Genomic DNA, 19,519 nt, shown 5'->3' with positions numbered 1-19,519 from the left:
AGACTCGTTGCAAGTTATCGCAAACGCTTGATTGCAGTTATTGCTGCTAAGGGTGGCCCAACCAGTTATTAGGTTGAGGGGGGCAATTTCTTTTTCACACAGGGCCATGTAGGTTTTGAGTTTTTTTTCTCACTAAATAATAAAAACCATCATTTAAAACTGCATTTTGTGTTCAATTATGTTATCTTTGACTAATAGTTAACGGTTTTTGATGAGCAGAAACATTTAAGTGTGACAAATGTGCAAAAGAATAAGAAATCAGGAAGGGGGCAAATAGTTTTTCACACCACTGTATGTATACAGTGTATATGTATATATATATATATATATATATATATATATATATATATATATATATATATATATATACTGTATCTCTGAAGGAAAGGCACACACAGAAGGCTGCTGAGCTGTCTAAAGGCAAAGATTCTATCGCTAGGAGCTGCACACACAAGTATTTCTATCTTATGATTCTTACATTTACAATAATATATTGCGGCTTGCAGTGAACTGAAGTGAAAATTGAATGTACTTCATCTAAACAACGAGAAGCCAAACTTACATATGCATGGCATTAAAAGGTGGCATTTAAATGTGCTGAACTGGTTAAGGTGATGATCTCAACAGGACGGTGTACACACAAGCAAATTACTTAGTAAATGTATGTTGATGAACGTAGATGAACCTATGTATATGTGTAAGCCTATTTCAGTCACTAGTCAGCTTTCTTTTACCAAGGACAAAAACTCCATTCTTGACAAACAAATGTATCCACCAGAGTTCAGCTTGTTAAATGCCTCTAGTGCAGATATATATTACACATGGAGTTTGCATTTGGTGGACCATATAAAACCTCCCAGAATAGGATTAAGATGAATTGGGGAGCAAGGCAAGGTAGTAGCTTTGACTCTTCATGATAGTCTTCCTAGAAAGCTGAGAAATAAGAGGGGTCAAAGAAGGTGGCAGCTGGGTCTTTGGCACCCACTAGGCCTGAGGAACCTGCCTAGGTTGCCTTGTGAATCATCCTGCTCACAGTTCTTAATCCTCAACACGCGTTGCTTGATTTACAGTCCAGAACAATGAAACACAAAATCTTGCTTTAAAATGTTTGTAGAGCTAAATCAGCCTTCAGTAATGCCCTTTGGTAGAAAAAGGGAGCTTAGAGCCAACTATGTGTTATACCTAATTTCTTTTCTACGTATACTAAATCAAGCTTGCTTAAGAAGTGGGAGGAAGTGACAATGACACACTATGCAGAATGTTGTGCTACACGCGTTGTCAATGCACACTGCATTTATTATATGCCCACACTGACTGACACACTAGTAGGCATTACATAGGCTCTCCTTTCCTAATAAAAGGCACTGTTATTTTCTAAAGACATCCCAAGTGACAACTGTATTTTGCTTCTTACATCACAATTTACTTATGATCGATAAGTAGAATATGTAGCATAAAAAGCCACTAACAACCTTTATGGGCATATCCAACAAAGCAAGACACCGAGTATAGAGTGCAGCACCCATAGCCTGGGCTAAGTTTATATATTTGTATTCTTGCACTGCTAGGATCAATAGTACAGCCATCCTGTTTCAAAGCTAGTCTGAATGTTTTGTCAGGTGAATCAAAGTTAGCTATGATTAAGCACTATTGCTATATCAGGTATTAGCTTTTGTAATGATGCAACCATAGAAAGAAAACAGTATATATGATTTGTCCCTGGTGTGCTGCAGCCATTCATACTTTCCATTAGATAGATGTTAAACTCAAGCATCAGCAGGACTACTGATTTTATGAGTGAATATATTGTCAGGCATTCCCATATCTACCACCCTGTTTTTTGTTTTGTGTAAATCAGGTATCTTCAGACTGGAAGACCACTATCGGAAGTTTCGGCTGGACATAGAAAGGTGGTCAAAGTTACAGGTACCATAGAATTGCTCTCAGGGAATTCTTGGCCTAATAGCTCTGCAAACATTTTACTGGTTGAGAAGCTGAAAAGGAGGCAGATGGGAGTTGGCAGGGTGCCAAGCAGAGACCACTACTGTTTCTCATTACTACAGTGAGAGCCTTTCAGTCAAGATTTGCCACCATGCCTAGGGGACTGTCAACTAATTTTGTTTAAAATAGACTGATCATTTCATCTCATGTTTTTAGATTTCTATCACGGTTTTAAAACAGCTAAGTCAACTATTGTCATAACATCAGATAAATCCCTCTGTGATCTAAATCTGATCAGAGAGAGATCTATTGCTGCCACTGTTGTACACAGATTTTAAACAGATTTCAGCATGAAATCTACTGAAAATCTGTGGGTCTGCCACTTGTACCCTGTGACCCGATGGCAAGTACGCTATGTGACCAGGTACATGCCTTTGCGTCATGGGACACAGGCACCCTGGTGATGATGGAGAGAAGACACAAAAATAGGGTGCCACCACATAGAGAAGTGTAAACTCCACTACAAACAGGTGTCCATCAGGTGGTCCGTTACCGAATGCCAATACCGCCACACATCTGACCGACCCATTTCGAACAAGATTTTTTCCAGTCTGAGCGATTAATATCTTTGATTGATTTCAGCTGGAATTTGATTGAAATTATGATCGAACGGCCACATTGTGTCATGAATCACTGGCAGATTGCACCATAATGATCATATCGGTCAGGAAAATTGAGCACGCGTATGTGCACCCTAAGACATAATGCTGTCGGCTAAGTACTGGAAGCAGTTATCTTGTCTCCTGATTCCTCTGCCACCATGACAGTTTAAACCCACCGATATATTCAATGAGAGAAATCTAAATACAACTTCTTAGAATGGAAAGGAATGTATAGCAATGATGCCAAATTAAATCCATAAACCAACGCAGCTCAGAAAAATAATTTTGAGAAAGAAGTTGTTCTGTTCCATAAGGGAAAAATGAACTTTAAGGATTCTCATCCATAAAGGCTTCAGATGGAGCCATCAGAAAGAATTCCTAGGTAGCGCTAACTCCGAAAATCCAAAATTAACATTTTGGCCAAGTTCAACTTTGGAATACGCACATCTCTGCTTATCCAGCAAAGCAATAAACATTTCTTGTGGCTTTTCGCCGAATGAGAACACAGTAAAAATAGAACCATGGATGCAATTATCAGAATAATTTGCCTCTATGCTTGAGCATGTTAGACGTACATATTATAGGGCATTATAAAACATGGAGGCTGGCTAACCTCTCTCATGTTCTTTGAACTTATGCAAATTCAAGTGCTGTATATAATTTAATTTGTACTCCTACAGAGTGGTAAATATGGTCAGTGTATGCTACTGCTCTTGCTTCCCTCAGAAAACAATTGGTCAGATCCACATTTTGCATTTCAGACATGCACCAGGGCAAGCTACGCTAATAGGCTTCACTGTAGACCTCTGGACAGAATGAGTTTATTAAGAGGACAAAAAATGTAACTGTTTATCGATGTATAAATTCTCTTGGCATGTTAAAGGGTTTTCTGTTTTCTTTTCTTTTGCAAACTCTCCCCCACAAACCCTTCAAGCTGGTCTGGGAATACAGTAAAAAAAAAATCTACAAAATAGAATAGTCTTTACAGTCAATTTTGCACGTAGCTGTGGAGAAGTGGAGACTCTTAGAAAGTGCCCTGCCTTGGAATGTGAAGGAAAATGGCAGCACCATCAATATTTTATGTCAAACTGAGACATACTGCCTTGCAGCAGTAATAGGATTCTCTACATCAGGGTGAAATGTTGACGACGAACACTGATTTTAGGTGTGTAAACTGAACTTCAAATACAGTGAGTGTAGTTTTGAAGAGCTAGGTCCCTCTAGCACAGAACTTTAGTCCTTACTGGCTACTCCTTCATTGACTTGGATCCTTAGCATGCAATTTATCAGGGCAAGGAGAGGCTTAAAGGCATGTTGTGCCTCTTTGGTAGGACAAGGACATCCTCTTCCACCTCAGACCTTCTCACGTTCATCCACCTTCTGCTCTTCTCACTGGGGCTGCAGCCCGGGTGTACCTGACCAGGTCACTACTGTCTCTTGTGCATACTGTGTTGAAGTTCAGCCCTTGATATCTGAGAAGCTGGCACTGCTTGCATTACAGCTTTCACTGCAGCTCGAGGAGGTGCTTAAAGTGCTGGACGCAGTTCCTGACTCTGTAGTGCGACAAAAGAAAACAAAAAAACAAAGAACAATCAGCATTACGCATACACAATATAATGTCTGCAGGCCTGAATGCAAGGCAACTCACCTGAACCACTAAGTGAATGCAAGGATTTAGAAGTCCCGATAAGAGTCATCAGGTTGCTGGCAGGCATTAATCCCTCTTTGTTGGTGCTCAGATTCTTCACAAACCTGCAGTATATTTCACAACAAAGAAATCTATAACACCTGCAATAATTGTTAATGCATTTCAGACTGACATACATCCCACTCTCATTCCAACAACTTTTCAATTATTTGTGAAATAGTGGTTCCTAGTAAGCTAGAAGTATCCTGGCCTTTAGCATTTGTCACAATAGGTGAATATACCAAGTAATGTTCTGCCAGAATCTTGTGGTCTACTGCTCCAAACATAAAAGTATATGAGTACTTATCACCTACAACTGAACACCATTTTATTAGTTTATTGGCACCAAGTCAAATGGGTATATGCCACCAGTATGATAGTAAAGTGCAGCTGAAAGGGATACAGATCTCAGAAACAGGTTACCTGCACAGGTTTAAGAGAGGAAACTCCAATTTATGCACCAAATAATCTACAGTCACCATAATGCTGTAACTACAGCTATTGTTATTGCTGCTAGAGCTTTCATTTCTTACATATCAGCATAGTCCCCAGTGCCAGCTTGCGATTTCTTTCCAGCCTGCAGGTTATACCACTGAAGTTTCCTTGAATTAGGCAGCAGAAATTAAACCACTAACATCTATTTATTCTTAAACTCAAAGGGCCATATGCAATTCACTTTTTCTTCTCCGTTTTCTACTAGGAGATAATTTTTAATCTTCTGCTTAAAATAACTTTTCAGCATTCTGCAACTGAAAAATGCCAAATGTAATGTCAAAATTATTCAGTGTATTTTCTTGCTTCCTGGTGGCTTAAAAGGCATTCTATTGGCAAGGTATACAAATATCAACCTGGAGAAAATGAAAGAGAAAACGCTAATTGCAAATGGGCCAAAGTGTATTAAAAATTATGAGATGGTAAAAGAAAGTATATAATGTTCCCAATTGGGACATTTTTTTCATCCTTTCAAATGAAAAGATAATGAAAGTGGTCTGAAACTCCGACATAACATTCAATAAAAATGTGTTTTCTTACTTTATTTTACTCATACAGTTATCACATTTGCTTTTGTGCACAAGTAATTGTCTATTTACAAATTACAAGTTTCCAAAGTGTAGTTTATCTTGCCCTAAAAGCGGTCATTGGGCCATATGCAATTCACTTTTTCACCTGAGTGTTCTCCTAGAAGATAATTTTTCATCACTTTTTAACTAAACAAGTACCAAAAAGTAGGTGAAAAAGTAATATTAAAATTATTTTGAGTATGTTCTTGCTTTCTGGTGGCTTAGAAGGCATTTTATTGACAAGTTTAAAAATATCTCCTAGGCGAAAACTCAGGTGAAAAAGTGAATTGCATATGGCCCATTGCATTTTATTCAAACTGCTTTTTATTATGTATTAACATCTTCTAATTAGCTGTTCTGAGCTGTGTGTGTGCCTGAAGCACAGAGAGCTTCACGGAGAGCTCCTTTTCACTTGTTACACTGTGTTTACACACATGTATCAACATTGGAATGCAAGTTTGGATACAGATTTGAAGCTGAATAGCAGGACAAAGTGCTTTGTTTAAACATTTCAGTGAAGTTCTGCTGAAAAAAATTCTGGGATAGTAGCTTTCAAGCTGTGAGGAATCTTTTAGAGCAAAGTAGAAATGCTGACTTTCAGACCACTGGAATTGTATGTGTAGTATGGATAATAAATAGAACATTAGTAGCAGTAATCAATGCAGGTGTTGAAAGTAGGAAAAAAGCGGTTTTGGATTGTAGGACTGTGAGGAGATAAGGAAGGAAAAGTATGGGCGATTTTAAAGGAGAACTGTAGTGAGAGGGATATGGAGGCTGCCATATTTATTTCCTTTTAAGCAATACCAGTTGCCTGGCTATTCAGCTAATCCTCTGCCTCCAATACTTTCAGCCATAGGCCCTGAACAAGCATGCAGCAGATCAGGTGTTTCTGACAAATTAGACAGATATGACAAGATTAGCTGCATGCTTGTTTCTGGTGTGATTCAGACACTTCTTCAGCCAAATACACCAGCAGGGCTGCCAGGCAACTGGTATTGCTTAAAAGGAAATAAGCATGGCAGCCTCCATATCCTTCTCACTACAGTTCTCCTTAAGACGGCTTTTTACTTTTTCCAACATGCAGTTGGAAAATGTAACAATTAGTGGAAATTTCCATGAATAATGGTAGTAGTTTAGTGGTAGTTACCATTATTAAGATATTCTTGTTTAACAAATGACCTCTCTGATGCAGTAAATAACATGTTTAGTCGAATCATTAAAATGCTACAATCTCTATTTACCTCACTAGGGCTTCATTCACACCTAAAATCAGAAACGTGAACGTTTTGCATTTTTCGTGTACTTTTTCCCCCCCTCTAGGCGCTCCACTGCGCGCTGTGTTTCTGGTAAAAGTGCTTTTCTAAGCACTTTTCCAGAGCAGTTTTGTAATTCACTCCCTGACGCTAGTCAGGAAGTGAACTCTTTGACCCGGAAAAGAATAAATACAATGTATTTGTTCTTAAAAACGCTCATGCAATCGTTTCACAAAGCGATTTTGTGAGCGTTTGCGTTTTTCCTATACCTTCCATTGAGGCAAAATCGCCTCAAAAAATGGTACAGGCACCTCTTTGTTGAACGCACAGCGCACGAACCGCGCTGATATGATCCTTCTCATAGAGATTCATTGCACAAGTGTTTTGTGGGAGATTTTAAAATTCGCTTGCGCTTGAAAAAAGGCTGAAAACGCCCCTAGTGGGAACGAGCCCTTACTGCAGGATTTGTACTACATATACTGAGGGGAGGTTAACATTCCTCTCCCATGTAATAAGTGCAATTCTAATCTGACACAAAACAAAAGCTGCCATGACAAGAGTGTAAATTAAGACAAGCGTTACATAAATAATGCTACCTGGGGACAACAGTACAGATCTCTTATCACAGAATGCTCAATCTTCATGAATAAAAAATGAAGAAGAAACACAACACTAGTGCTAAAAGACTGAATGATGAACACAATAACAAAGATCTTTAATAAATGAAAACGACTTTCTCTTACTTTGGAGGTAGAAATTAAACTTGTGACCCTCCCCCTCCCTTTACACTCTTGTGAGTGCCAACTGATTTGTGGTGGTCCTTCTGACCAAAGTGTGGCCAGGGTCTCCAGCATGTGAAATGCCATATTCTGGTAAAGCTTTGCAGTGGCACAGCAGGAGAAAACTGATGCATTGATAAATATTGGCCTAGCCCTGAAACACGGCTTACTTAGTTAGGTGCAGTGCTATGTCTGCATCTTGAACATAAATCCCAACTTTTTAAAGTAAGAAAGAGGGACACAAGCCACACGGTGATAACGTTTAGAGTCAATTAAACACATTTTGCAGTAAAAAAGATCTGTATGTTTTGTACCAGTAAAACTATTTTGGTGAATATGGAGAGCCTTCTTTGACACGTGTATATTGATGTAATGGATGCTCTGTGAAACTGTGAAACAATTTTTCCAAACAATTCTTTCAATACCACAAAAATGTACTTGTTTTTTCTTTTGGAAGTATTGTTAATATGTCTTGAGTTAAATTACACATCAGAAACACCCTTTTGATACACAGAGTGGGGGAGAACGTTTTTTGAGTGTCACAAAATAGATATTAATGACTTTTAGCGTGAGGAGGTTAATTGGTAATTGGTAATGAACTGGGTGCAAGTTCCTGGGATTAAGTTTAGGGGGAGAACTAGCAATAAGTCCCAAGTACTTAAAGGAAACATGAAGACACTATAAAGAGTTTCACATACCTGGAGCTTTTGCCAGCCTCCTGCAGCCAACCCTGTGCTCCCAGCATCCTGGAACCATCCTGTGTGGTGTGGCTAAGTTTAATTTTTGGCAACCACTGCACCTGCGCAGCCCTGGCTCGCATTGCTGTCCTGCGCATGCACAGGAAGAGAAATATCTTCCTGTACATGCGCAGGATGGGGATGTGAGCAAGAGCGAGGATGCACGCAGGCGCTGTGGCTGTCGACTTGCAAGTCGGCGATACTGAAACTTAGTTGCGGCTGGTGATCGGATGATTGTTCCAGGATGGCGTGGGCACAGGGCGGCTGCAGGGGGCTGGCAGAAGCCCCAGGTAAGTGAAACTACTACATAGACACAGAGTGCCATGGTGGAACACATCACAAGACTGAGCCGACTGGCTCTGACTAGACAACTTACTGGGGCTGGTTGCGGACAAATGGAGAGGCGGCCGAGGACGTCGAGGGAGCGATCAGGCCGGAGGGGGCTGGAGGGAGCGATCAGGCCGGAGGGGGCTGGAGGGAGCGATCAGGCCGGAGGGGGCTGGAGGGAGCGATCAGGCCGGAGGGGGCTGGAGGGAGCGATCAGGCCGGAGGGGGCTGGAGGGAGCGATCAGGCCGGAGGGGGCTGGAGGGAGCGATCAGGCCGGAGGGGGCTGGAGGGAGCGATCAGGCCGGAGGGGGCTGGAGGGAGCGATCAGGCCGGAGGGGGCTGGAGGGAGCGATCAGGCCGGAGGGGGCTGGAGGGAGCGATCAGGCCGGAGGGGGCTGGAGGGAGCGATCAGGCCGGAGGGGGCTGGAGGGAGCCCCAGGTATATATACATTTTCTCTCCTGCCCCATCTCAGGTACATTTTAATTACCAATTCACCTGACATTTGCTTAGCATGGACTAGCGTGATATGAATGAATCTTAGTTTTGGAGACCTGTTTTGTTCAGGACTGATATGACTTGACAGGTTACAGTGTAGTTAGTTTGCTCTGCAGAGAGTTCTATACCAGACCTCACACAGGACCAGGGTTCCTGCACCATAGTATATGAAAAACATAGAATATACCCCATTGCAATACAATAAGCCAACAATTCCTCACCACATTCCTTCCTCTTCTTCACGAATTAGCTGAACCGTGTCTCCACTTTTCACCAGAAGGTCTTCTGAACTGCTTTTCCCATCGTCTGCTACTACAGTATATTTACCAGGGCACTGAAAGAGCAGATCAATTTCCATGAATAGCTTGTAAGTTCAACAGTATCAACCAAGTCTACTTATAGATCGTACCTCTTAAACAAAGAACACTTTCTATTTCTTTATCCTAACATTTTGTTATGCAAATTGAGGCTTATTCACAATTTCTACCTTGATGAATAGTTAAAAAAAAAAAAAAAAAATGAGAGGTGAATATGGAGGCTGCCACTTTTATCACCTTAAAAATGTCAGTTCCTATACAATCATAACAACCTTTTGGCTTTAGCCGTATTGGAGTCACACCTGCAACACGGCAAAGCCCGCAAAGCTGGGGTATGACACACTGTCCTGGGCCAATCACTCGGAAAGTAGAAAAGGTGGAAGATCTGTACAAAGACCAGGCAAGCATCAGTCTTAAGCTGGCCACTAACGGTCCAATTTCTAGCGAAAAATCGTTCGAGCGATTAGAAATTCTGATCGGATTGGTTGTAAATTATCTCCATTGGTGGACACAATCGATTATGAACGAGTGAAAAAAATGTCACCCGAATGAATTTTCGTCGAACGAAAATTTGGATTTTCTTGGTGGTCGTGATAGATAGGAAGCAATGATTGGTTAGTTGATGGTGTAGTGAACGATTTTTCATCCGATCAGAATTTCTGATCGCTCGAACGATTTTTCGCTAGAAATTGGACTGTTAGTGGCCATCTTTAGGCCTTGTTCACGTTATAAATCGCCAGCGCTTAGCGCTTTTGTGGGTGCTTTTTAAAGCGCTTTTCCCTGCGCTTTTAGAGCGAGTTGCGTTTTGTTAAGCGCTTTTCTAAGCGCTTTTGTTCTGCAATTTTTTTTTCTTTCTGATGTTTTTTAGGAAGTGAAATATTTGACCTGGAACAGAGTAAAAACAATGTATTTATTCTTAAAAGCGCTGGGGAAATAGCTTTTCAAGCACTTTGCGATTTCCCTATACTTTGTATTGAAGCGCAAACGCTCAGGAAATGATGCAGGTGCCACCGTTGCAATTGCAAAGAAAGCTCTTCACTCATGTGAGACCACTCACATAGACCAACATTGCAGAAGTGCATTTAAAGCGATTTTTAAAACCGCCAGCGCTTAAAGAGAATCTGTATTGTTAAAATCGCACAAAAGTAAACATACCAGTGTGTTAGGGGACATCTCCTATTCCCCTCTGTCACAATTTCGCCGCTCCCCGCCGCATTAAAAGTAGTCAAAAACAGTTTTAAATAGTTTGTTTATAAACAAACAAAATGGCCACCAAAACAGGAAGTAGATTGATGTACAATATGTCCACACATAGAAAATACATCCATACACAAGCAGGCTGTATACAGCTTTCCTTTTGAATCTCAAAAGATCATTTGTGTGTTTACCTTCTGTCCCCTTCTTCTCTCATGCACTGAACATAACAGGCTTCCTGCAGACAGCTCTGCTTGTGCCTGTGTTTGTAATTCCTCAGTATGTGTCAGCCAGCTACTTTCACAGCCTAACAGAGGAGGATTTTTATCCAGCTCTCTTCTATCACTGATAAGATAGCAGAGAAGCTGCTGTCTTATGTAAATAAAACACACACTGGAGTGTGCATAGGAACAGACCAGCACGGAAGAGTTGGCAGCCTTCCAGACACAGGCCGACAAGTCTGACAGGGGAAAGATACATTGATTTATTACAGAGACCGTAATAGTACAAAGTGCTGCAGTGAGCCAGAACAGATTAGAATAGGTTTAGGAACTTGTAGAATGGTAGAAAAAACGTTGTAATTTTTGTTACAGAGTCACTTTAAAAATGATTGAAAACACAGAGTGTGAAGAAGCCCTTAAAGAGACACTGAAGTGAAAAAAAAAATATGATAGAATGATTTGTATGTGTAGTACAGCTAAGAAATAAAACATTGGGAGCAGAGACATAAGTCTAATATTATTTCCAGTACAGGAAGAGTTCAGAAACTCTAGTTGCTATCTATGCAAAACAAGCCATTCAGCTCCACCACTTTCAAAGTCAGAGAGCTCTGTCATCTGAAGTTTATGATCTCAGCTGTCAGGCTTTTTCTTCTGCAGAGAACAGTTCAGGACAGGTCAAAAGTTCACAGCCTGCTCTGTAAAAATAATTTAGAATGCTGAGTAGTGGGGAAACAGCAAATATTAGAGAATGATGCAATGTTGTAAAAAACACGATATAACTGAAAATAAAAATATGAGGATATTTTCTTTGCTTCTAATATTCTAATAATTATCTGTACTACACAACCAATTCATTATATCATAATTTTTTTCACGTCAGTGTCTCTTTAAGGTGCTAGTGTACAACGTAAGTGGGGTTCAAAAGTTTTTAAAAGGGGGTCTGATCAATAATACAAAATATATGCATCATTGATTTGTGCAATGTTTTAGGATACTGGCAGGTCAACCCCATTGCAAATAGTAAAAAAAAAAATTAAAAATAGGAAATAGGAAAATACAGAATGCATCCAGGAGCATTTTGATTCAGTAAAGCCGAGCGGCCCTATTTACTTGCATAGAATGTGTCCTACAACCCTGTTCTCCTCTGAGCCCAGATCTCCGAGTGACAGACCCCTTTCCAGAAAACTGTATGTCCAATGAAGCTGCACTGTCATCTCAACAGGGAATGGAGCTATCGGCGCCAGCCAGTTACATTCCAAATGCTAAACTGCAATCAGTAAAAACATGCAATGCACCTTTACTATCACCTGCAAAATAGGAGCTTCAAGGTACCCCTTAATAATACAATCTTGATTGTACAAACACACCAAATCTATGTGATATAGAAGGGTGAAGTAAGTGGATATACTTAGAATGGATACATTAGGTAGTCCCTCATATTAGGTAGAAGCGGTATGATTGGACAATAAAGATTGTATAATTAGTGGGCACATTTAAAGTGATAAAGCAAGTACATATTTCAGTTGTGTTTACCAGCTTTTTATCTGCAGTTTCTGCAGTTTCTTCCTCCGCATCAGAAGAATTCATTGGGTCTTCTCCACTGGACCATCCATCATTCTCCTCTGAGGCATCCATTGACTGTGATGTTCTGTTCCAGCCTAGAAAGACAATTACAGATTGAGGCGTGTATTTCCCTGATCTGTACACACCATGCAACATATACACATCAAACACAACATGCAAAAAGCAAAACAAAAAAGAGCTGATACAGCTGCTGCAGGCCAGATTCTCACTTCAACTCAAACTACAAGCAATGAATCAGGAAACCTTTTAGTAGTTCTTATTTTAGGGTTACATGTTAAAACAGCCTTTTATATAAACAGTTCGCTCTATCCAGGAGTAGTGAAAGCCGATCACCCTTTATCAACAGATGCTCAGTACAGTGTGTATGGCTGCCTAGAAAAGCAGTATTATCCCTTGTACACATCATGCAGTTTTCCCTTCAGTTCCTATTCAAGCTAGTGGTCAGTTTGATTGATGATACCGTGTCTGTTATCCTTACATTGTGGGCCAAGAAGTGGAAGGGTGGGTGTGAAGTGTCAGTGGGAGGGGGAAAGGAGGCAGATGCCATTACTTCTGGTCAGCTCATTTAGCATAAACCCCAAATATGGCTCTCTCTAAATGGACATTAGTAATATCTAATTTTTATAATGAAGAGTCTGTGAAACTAACTTATACATATTTTGAACAAATTGATTTTTAAAGGGAATCTGATGTGAAAATAAACGTATGATATAATGATTTGTATGTGTAGTACAGCTAAGAAATAGAACATTAGTAGCACAGATATGAGTCTCCTATTGTTTCCAGTACAGGAAGAGTTAAGAAACTTCAGTTGTTATCTATGCAAAAGAGCTTCTCTGAGCTCTCTGACCAAACTTAGGTCGGCTACAGTGCTGTTTTCTGGAGCACTTATCTCAACATGTCTCTTTTGTTTGTGTAAGGTTTTACTGCCATGAAGTTCAAAGGGTCATTAGCTCTGCTCAGTTTCATAGTTTAAAATACAGAGTGTAATTTGTAAACGGCAAATATTAAAGAATGATACAATGTTATAAAGAAAGAAGAAGCTATAACTGAAATTAGAAATATTCCTTGCTACTAATGTTCTAATAATTATCCGTACTACGCATACAATTCATTATATCATATTTTTTTTTCCCTTCAGTATCACTTTAAATAGCGTCTTTGACTCACAAACCACATATTCACAGTAAAAGTCTGGAGTTCATGCCAGAAATATACACTGCAATCAAAACCAGAGCTTTTTCCCCGATACCTCGTCGACGGCTGTCTGCTGAAGTCAGGTGAGATGTGCTAAGCCACTTGGACTTCGACAGCTTAAGGATGGAAGTTGTATCTGTGAAAAAGCTGGTGATAAATTCTACAGTTCTAGTAGTGTAGTAGTTCTTTTATTGAAAGCAGATTCGTACATTTTAAGTTTCACCAAACATCTGCACATTAAAGGAAACCTGTACTGAGAAAAGTATGATGCTTTGACAGTCAAGCTCTTTCTGAGGGATTCAACTAGATTCTATGATTTCCTTTTTTTTGTCCCAGAACCGGCATAAAAGATGGAAATCGGGAACCTGACCTAGAACTTTCTTGGAACTTAAACTGGACCTAAACTCTTGCACAGGACAGAAGGAAAGCAGAGTAATGTGCCCTGTAAGTATTTAGAGAGTTTAGCCTTTCAAATTCCCCCTCATTTGTGTCTAATCAAAAGTTGTAATTTGAGCTCTCCCCGTGTTACATGACTGTCATGGCAGATAACCTCATTTGAAAGCACAGGATGTTAACAATAGGTCTGCTCCCATGAAAGCAGGAAATAGACGCACTGCAGATTTAATGCAGGTTTTGTATCAGCTGTAACAAAAATGCTTTTCTTTAAAGATTACTATGCTGTTGGTTATGTTTAAAGCAGACCTGAACTCAGAACTTCCTCTTTGCTCTAAAAGTAAGTCCAGGGCCGGCCCGCTCATGAGGCGGGGTGAAACATTTGCCTCAGGCGGCACATCTGGGGGGGCAGCACCCGCCTGTCCATGGGTGGGTGGGCCTCCCGACAAGCTGGAGTAGCGGGCAGAAAGGGGGTATTGGGCCTAGCGGTGGGGAAGGGGGTTGGACCCCCCCCCCCTCGCCTGGGTTCCTCCGCTCTGCGCTCCGCTCCAGCTTTAAAAAGTTAAGTACCAGCGTATGATTAAGAGGCAACGGGCGGGGATCACTCACCTCTTCCGCATTCCAGCGTGCGCTCCACTGACGTCACCTTCTGCAACGCCGTCCACTTACAATACAGTGGGCGGCGTTGCAGGAAGTGATGTCAGTGGAGCGCGCGCTGGAACGCGGAAGAGGTAAATGATCCCCGCTCGTTGCCTCTTAATCATAGAGCTGGTACTTCACCTTTTAAAGCTGGAGGGGAGCGCAGATCGGGGGACCCAGGCGAGGGAGGGGGGGTCCGACCCCCTTCCCCACCACTAGGCCCAATACCCCCTTTCTGCCCGCTACCCCTCCAGCTCGTCGGGCGGCCCACCCACGGCTGGGGGGGGGGGGGGCGCTGAATTTTTCTAATTTTGCCTCAGGCGGCGAAAAGTCTAGGGCCGGCCCTGCATAAGCCACCTACTCCAGGTTCCCCTCATTCTCTTTTTCTGTCAGGCCTGAAGCGGGTATGAGGAGTGGTACAAGTGGGCATGATTTAGGGAGAAAGGGGCATTCCTAGGAACGACAGAGGAGGAGAACTGCCACTTCCTCCCCACCCATATTTGACGTTCTTACCAGATGAAGAATTTGATTGACTAGTGATTAGAATGCAGGGAACACTAGACTGTAAGGATAGTGCTGTGATATATGCCCCAGTACGACACACAAAATCTTATTAATAACATAAATGGGGGGAAAGAGGCGCCCAGGGTATGATAAAACTATGTTAAAAGCAACTAAAATGAAAACGTTTGAGGTGGCTTTACCTCAATGCTGACCCGTTCAAAATAATTCGCAACATACTTTAATATGCACATGGCAACGTGTTTTGTGGGCCTCAGCCCCCTTCCTAAGGCCAAATACAGTGCCAGAAGAAAATCAAGCCAGTGTTAGCGCCTCTCCTTGCTTCTAATAACATGCAAACCAACCTCTCAGTACTTTAAATGATGCAGCATGTCTGTTGGAGACATTTTTAGAAGGTGGGCTGCACTGACCATATCCAGACCTCAACCACTACTTTTTTTTTACTTTAAAATCTGACAGAACCAACAGGTTTTGGACTAGTCCATCTCCTCATTGGAGATTCTCAGGGTTTTCTTTGTTTTCAAAATCATTTCCTGAATGACAGTTGCTAAGTCTAACAGTAAACAATAAAGCTCCATCTAAGGCAGTTTCCTTGGTATCACATTGTAAAAACAAGACTTTCCCTATCCCCAGCAAGTACTGAATAGGGTGAGGTTTAATGATGGGTTTGGACGATTTATGTCATGGTTTCCCAAACCCAAAATAACTAAACCCTAGCCTCTACGATGGCTGGAGAGTAGATGATGACAACAAGGGAGGAGGTAATTCCGGCACTTTCACGCTGAGGAAATGCTGGTGCCTAGCATAGTTTTTACAATCTGTTGCCAAGGAGATGTAATAAATGCTGTTAGATATGCAGCCAAATAATTAAACTACTTTAAAGTACATTTTAGGACGAGTTCCCACTACAGTCAAAATCAGTCAGGGAACAGACCACAATGAAGGAATCAATATGTCAGCGGATCTTATGTTAAGTGTAAGATCCACTGAAAAATATTCCAATTCATTGTTTACATTGTGTTGGTGGCAGTGATTGAATTCAAACTTCCAACCTGCAAGATTTCTACAGACACCGTATGAAAGTTGGACATGGCATGATATCAATGCTGTTGTGACAGGTCACATGCAACGGATACATCTGAACTAGGGTTAGGTGCTGTGGAAAGTGACTGAGTATGCTCTGTCACTGCCCATGGAACAAACCCATCATAGTGTGGATCCAGTCTTACTCTAAACCCTGACAGCATAATAATCACTACCAGATTTCCCCCACCAGATCATATATATGGTAAGAAATATCTTACATCATACCTGGTAAATATTGCCAATTACTATATAAAACGTGATCATGCAGAGCAGTCAACAGAACTGTCTTATCGTGTTCCAAGTGATGGGAAGCCAGGCCATTGCCAAGTTCAGTAGAAACAGCTTTCAATGCAGGAGTCTTCAATGCTCCTGACATGATTCTGCTGCAAGCTCGGTAGTAGCATGTTTTCCAAAGAAACGGAAGAGATTTAGCAAGAAAGCCCTGCCTTAACACACAGTTTCTCTCACCATGTAAGGTCAATACAGGTGTTGAGCAATGGAAACTTGGAAGCAGGTGAGTAGTTACTGTCAATGAGGATGTTAAAATCCCAGATGATGACAGAGAGTCTGTTGTCAGGAAAAGGGGTAGCCAGGCAGTAAAACAGAATGACTGAGCCAGGAGTCTGTAGATTTTAACAGTTTATAAGTGGAAAGGGAAACACTGACTGAGTAAACTTTAAAAGATAAAAGGCAGGTGGAAAGTGCAGGAGATAGAGAGCTGACTGGGCAGTATTTTGACAGAATGACAACAACACTACCATCATGTTTATATTCCAAATGTGGGATGTGTGACCGCATTGTAAGCCATCATGTGACAAATCAGCAGGTGATGAGAGTCTGCGCAGTAAGGGATTGTAAGATAAATAGCTCAGAGATATGCAAGTTTCTTACAAACAGAGCTGGAATTTCATAAGGCACCAACAACAAGCATTTGTAGTGACCAGAAAAGAAGATTAAGTGAAGGTGTGAATAAAAATGTGGAGCGGGTAATGTTTGGAGGAAGAGGGAGGAGAGACTGATGTTATAAAAGACAGAAGTTCATGAAAGGCTGAACGATGTGAGCAGGGCAAGGAAGGGGCGATGAAGATGGGCGCGCCTACATTAACAGGAGTCAATTTGCTAGACTGTTTGTAGATACATAAGAAAGGGCAGGATAGTGAAGAGTACAGCAAACAGGGTGGGAGTGAGTGTGGGAAACTAGCTTTAGACCAAGGAGTTTGCTACCTCAGACACTGAACAAGCAAAATCTACTGGCAGGTCATGTAAGATGCGTGCCTGATGAATTCTGGCAAATTAATTTCAGGAAGAGGATTAGTGCAAAATAATCAAGTTTTTTTTAGTTGGGGCAAAAAGAACCCCACCTCTCTTTGATGTTGCAGATAAGCAGCCAACTGACAATGTATGCTTGTGATGAATACCAGAGTTGAATTGCAATGTCTAGAGGCAGTCAATGTGCATAATCCAAAAACTAGTAAGACTGTTCCCACTTGAGCTGAGAACAGCCAAAACTGACAGTGAACGGATCCTATTTTTTTAATAGGAGCCCTTCACACTTGTCAGTCGGCAATGGATCCATTGGATCGGTTGCAGTAAGCGGGCTGCACTTCTGCACTTGGCAGAGAAGACCTGCTTTGCCTTTTGAATGCCATAAGGGTCCTTGCACTCTCCCCTACAGATTCCTAAGGATGTTTCAGTAATCGCATTGGGAATCATTTAAGCAGGACAACATAAATAAAGAAGTACATCAAGAATTTCTGTATACAGTAAAAACCCTGTTATCCAGAACTCAATTAAGTCTCAAGCACCCTCAAACCAAAAATTCGGGCCTTGCAGGATCCATAAATCTACTGTTACACCTCTTTATACAGTAATAAACGTCTGTTACATTAAGTTAAGTCTGACCTTAGTTCCAATTTGTCTTTCATGACTATATTTTAACATTAATACAAAGTTTGTGGTAAGTATTTAGTGTGGGGTATTGTACTGTTTTTTAGCTAGGCCTATTTTAACACTGGCACTCAAGCAACCAGAAACTACACTTATCCGCCATCAGCCAATCGATGTTGCTTCCGGATAATGGGGGTTTTACTGTAGTTTGAATATAGAAAGGTTAGTATAAATAAATCCCTTCTCCCCCCTCATCTTTTAATAGGCCCATTCAAGAAGAAAGGTGGCATCAAGAGCAGAATAGTGACTGCGCTCCACTGATTTCTGCAATTGCTTAAGGGAGGGGGCATGGCCTGATCTGCAATGTGTACCACAAATAAGACCCCTTTAAGGGAAGACCAGAATACAGAAGATCCTGGTTATCCACCTGAAAGCGAACACCAGCATTTGATCATATGACTTCAGGTTTAACATAAAATTATGTAATGTTTAAAAATCCATTTAAATGAACCCCATTCCTGTGGTGTTGGGGGGGGCTGGAGTGCAATATGGACTAGGAGGTATTTTTTTTACAAAAGAAAGAGACTAATACAAATCTTTCACCTGGGTCATTTACACTCTTCACAATTTCCTATTTTTCAATGGTTTTAGCAAAAATAACTTACAAATAACACACAATCATAATTAGAAGCATTTGATTAACTGAGATTTTGGTCGTACTAGGGACACAGTACCGCCATGTGCAGTAATAATCTGAAAAATGAAATGTGAATCACTCTACCTCTTAAACCAAAAGGAGTTGGGTCACTCTTTACTTCATGACGTTTAGTTTTTTTGTCAGGGCTGGTAGGAGAAGCTGTAGAAGGATGAAGAGGAAAAAACATAGAAACACAAGTATTGAAGGTCTCGAGAGGACAGGGTGATCAATGTAAACAGTTAATACCTTTGAGTTTATCACATGATGATTGACAGATGTAGTGTAAAGACTGGTAGTGGGTATGGCAAGTGAAGGGCAATGCATATGTCCCTCCACCATACAGCCCCTTACTTGTCCTAGTTCTGCTTTATATGATGAGCTCCTTAAATGTTAGAACCTTAGGCTGGATAGAATGTTGCATGTATAAAGCAGTCTGTACCATCAGCCTGCAAGCAAACAGGAATGTAAGCCCGATGAAGGCTGCAAAGCCGAAAGCTTGCTTATTCTTATTCTTTTTAGTTAGCCAATGAATGGTATCATCCTGATTTAAAACTTCTTGCTTTTATAAAAAGGAGGATACATGGATGCTGGAATGCTTTGGGGACCTTAACATGCCTGCACTTCCCTGAAAATTATAAATGTTCTAAAGTCCGTCAAACCGGTTTTATTTAGTAACAGCTGGCATAAGTCAGTGAAGAATTACGAAACCGGCTAGAATTTTGAAAAACAATCTTTTAGAGGATTTAAAAACATACCAAGTCAAAACTGTGTGGAAAGTGACTATTTACAACATTAGGCAGTGCTATAGCCAGTCGGGAACTACAGCATGCACTGCTGT

General features: G+C 41.0%; 1 protein-coding gene and 1 long non-coding RNA gene across 13 annotated transcripts in view; one reads left to right on the top strand and one right to left on the bottom strand.

The window, feature by feature from the left end:
* Window positions 1-263: 263 nt before the first annotated feature.
* The window catches only part of MCF2L (MCF.2 cell line derived transforming sequence like), a 240,237-nt gene continuing 220,981 nt past the window's right edge, over window positions 264-19,519 (bottom strand). For 10 of the 12 annotated variants that reach the window (XM_068268077.1, XM_068268074.1, XM_068268068.1 and 7 more), the window contains 5 exons: window positions 18,766-18,840; window positions 12,210-12,334; window positions 9,166-9,278; window positions 4,252-4,355; window positions 264-4,156 (listed from right to left, as the gene is read on the bottom strand). In XM_068268077.1, the coding sequence (XP_068124178.1) occupies window positions 4,062-4,156; window positions 4,252-4,355; window positions 9,166-9,278; window positions 12,210-12,334; window positions 18,766-18,840 (512 nt within the window). In that variant the 3' untranslated portion in view covers window positions 264-4,061. The remainder of the gene's footprint in view (window positions 4,157-4,251; window positions 4,356-9,165; window positions 9,279-12,209; window positions 12,335-18,765; window positions 18,841-19,519) is intronic. The other 2 variants (XM_068268078.1, XM_068268080.1) reach the window with 1 other exon arrangement.
* LOC137546082 (uncharacterized) lies at window positions 1,854-18,494 on the top strand. The gene is made up of 3 exons (XR_011026174.1): window positions 1,854-1,926; window positions 13,794-13,901; window positions 18,250-18,494. It is a non-coding gene; the product is annotated as an uncharacterized lncRNA (long non-coding RNA).

Source organism: Hyperolius riggenbachi, chromosome 2, assembly GCF_040937935.1.
Source record: "Hyperolius riggenbachi isolate aHypRig1 chromosome 2, aHypRig1.pri, whole genome shotgun sequence".
Lineage (NCBI taxonomy): Eukaryota > Metazoa > Chordata > Amphibia > Anura > Hyperoliidae > Hyperolius > Hyperolius riggenbachi.
This window is presented reverse-complemented; position numbering and strand designations above follow the sequence as displayed.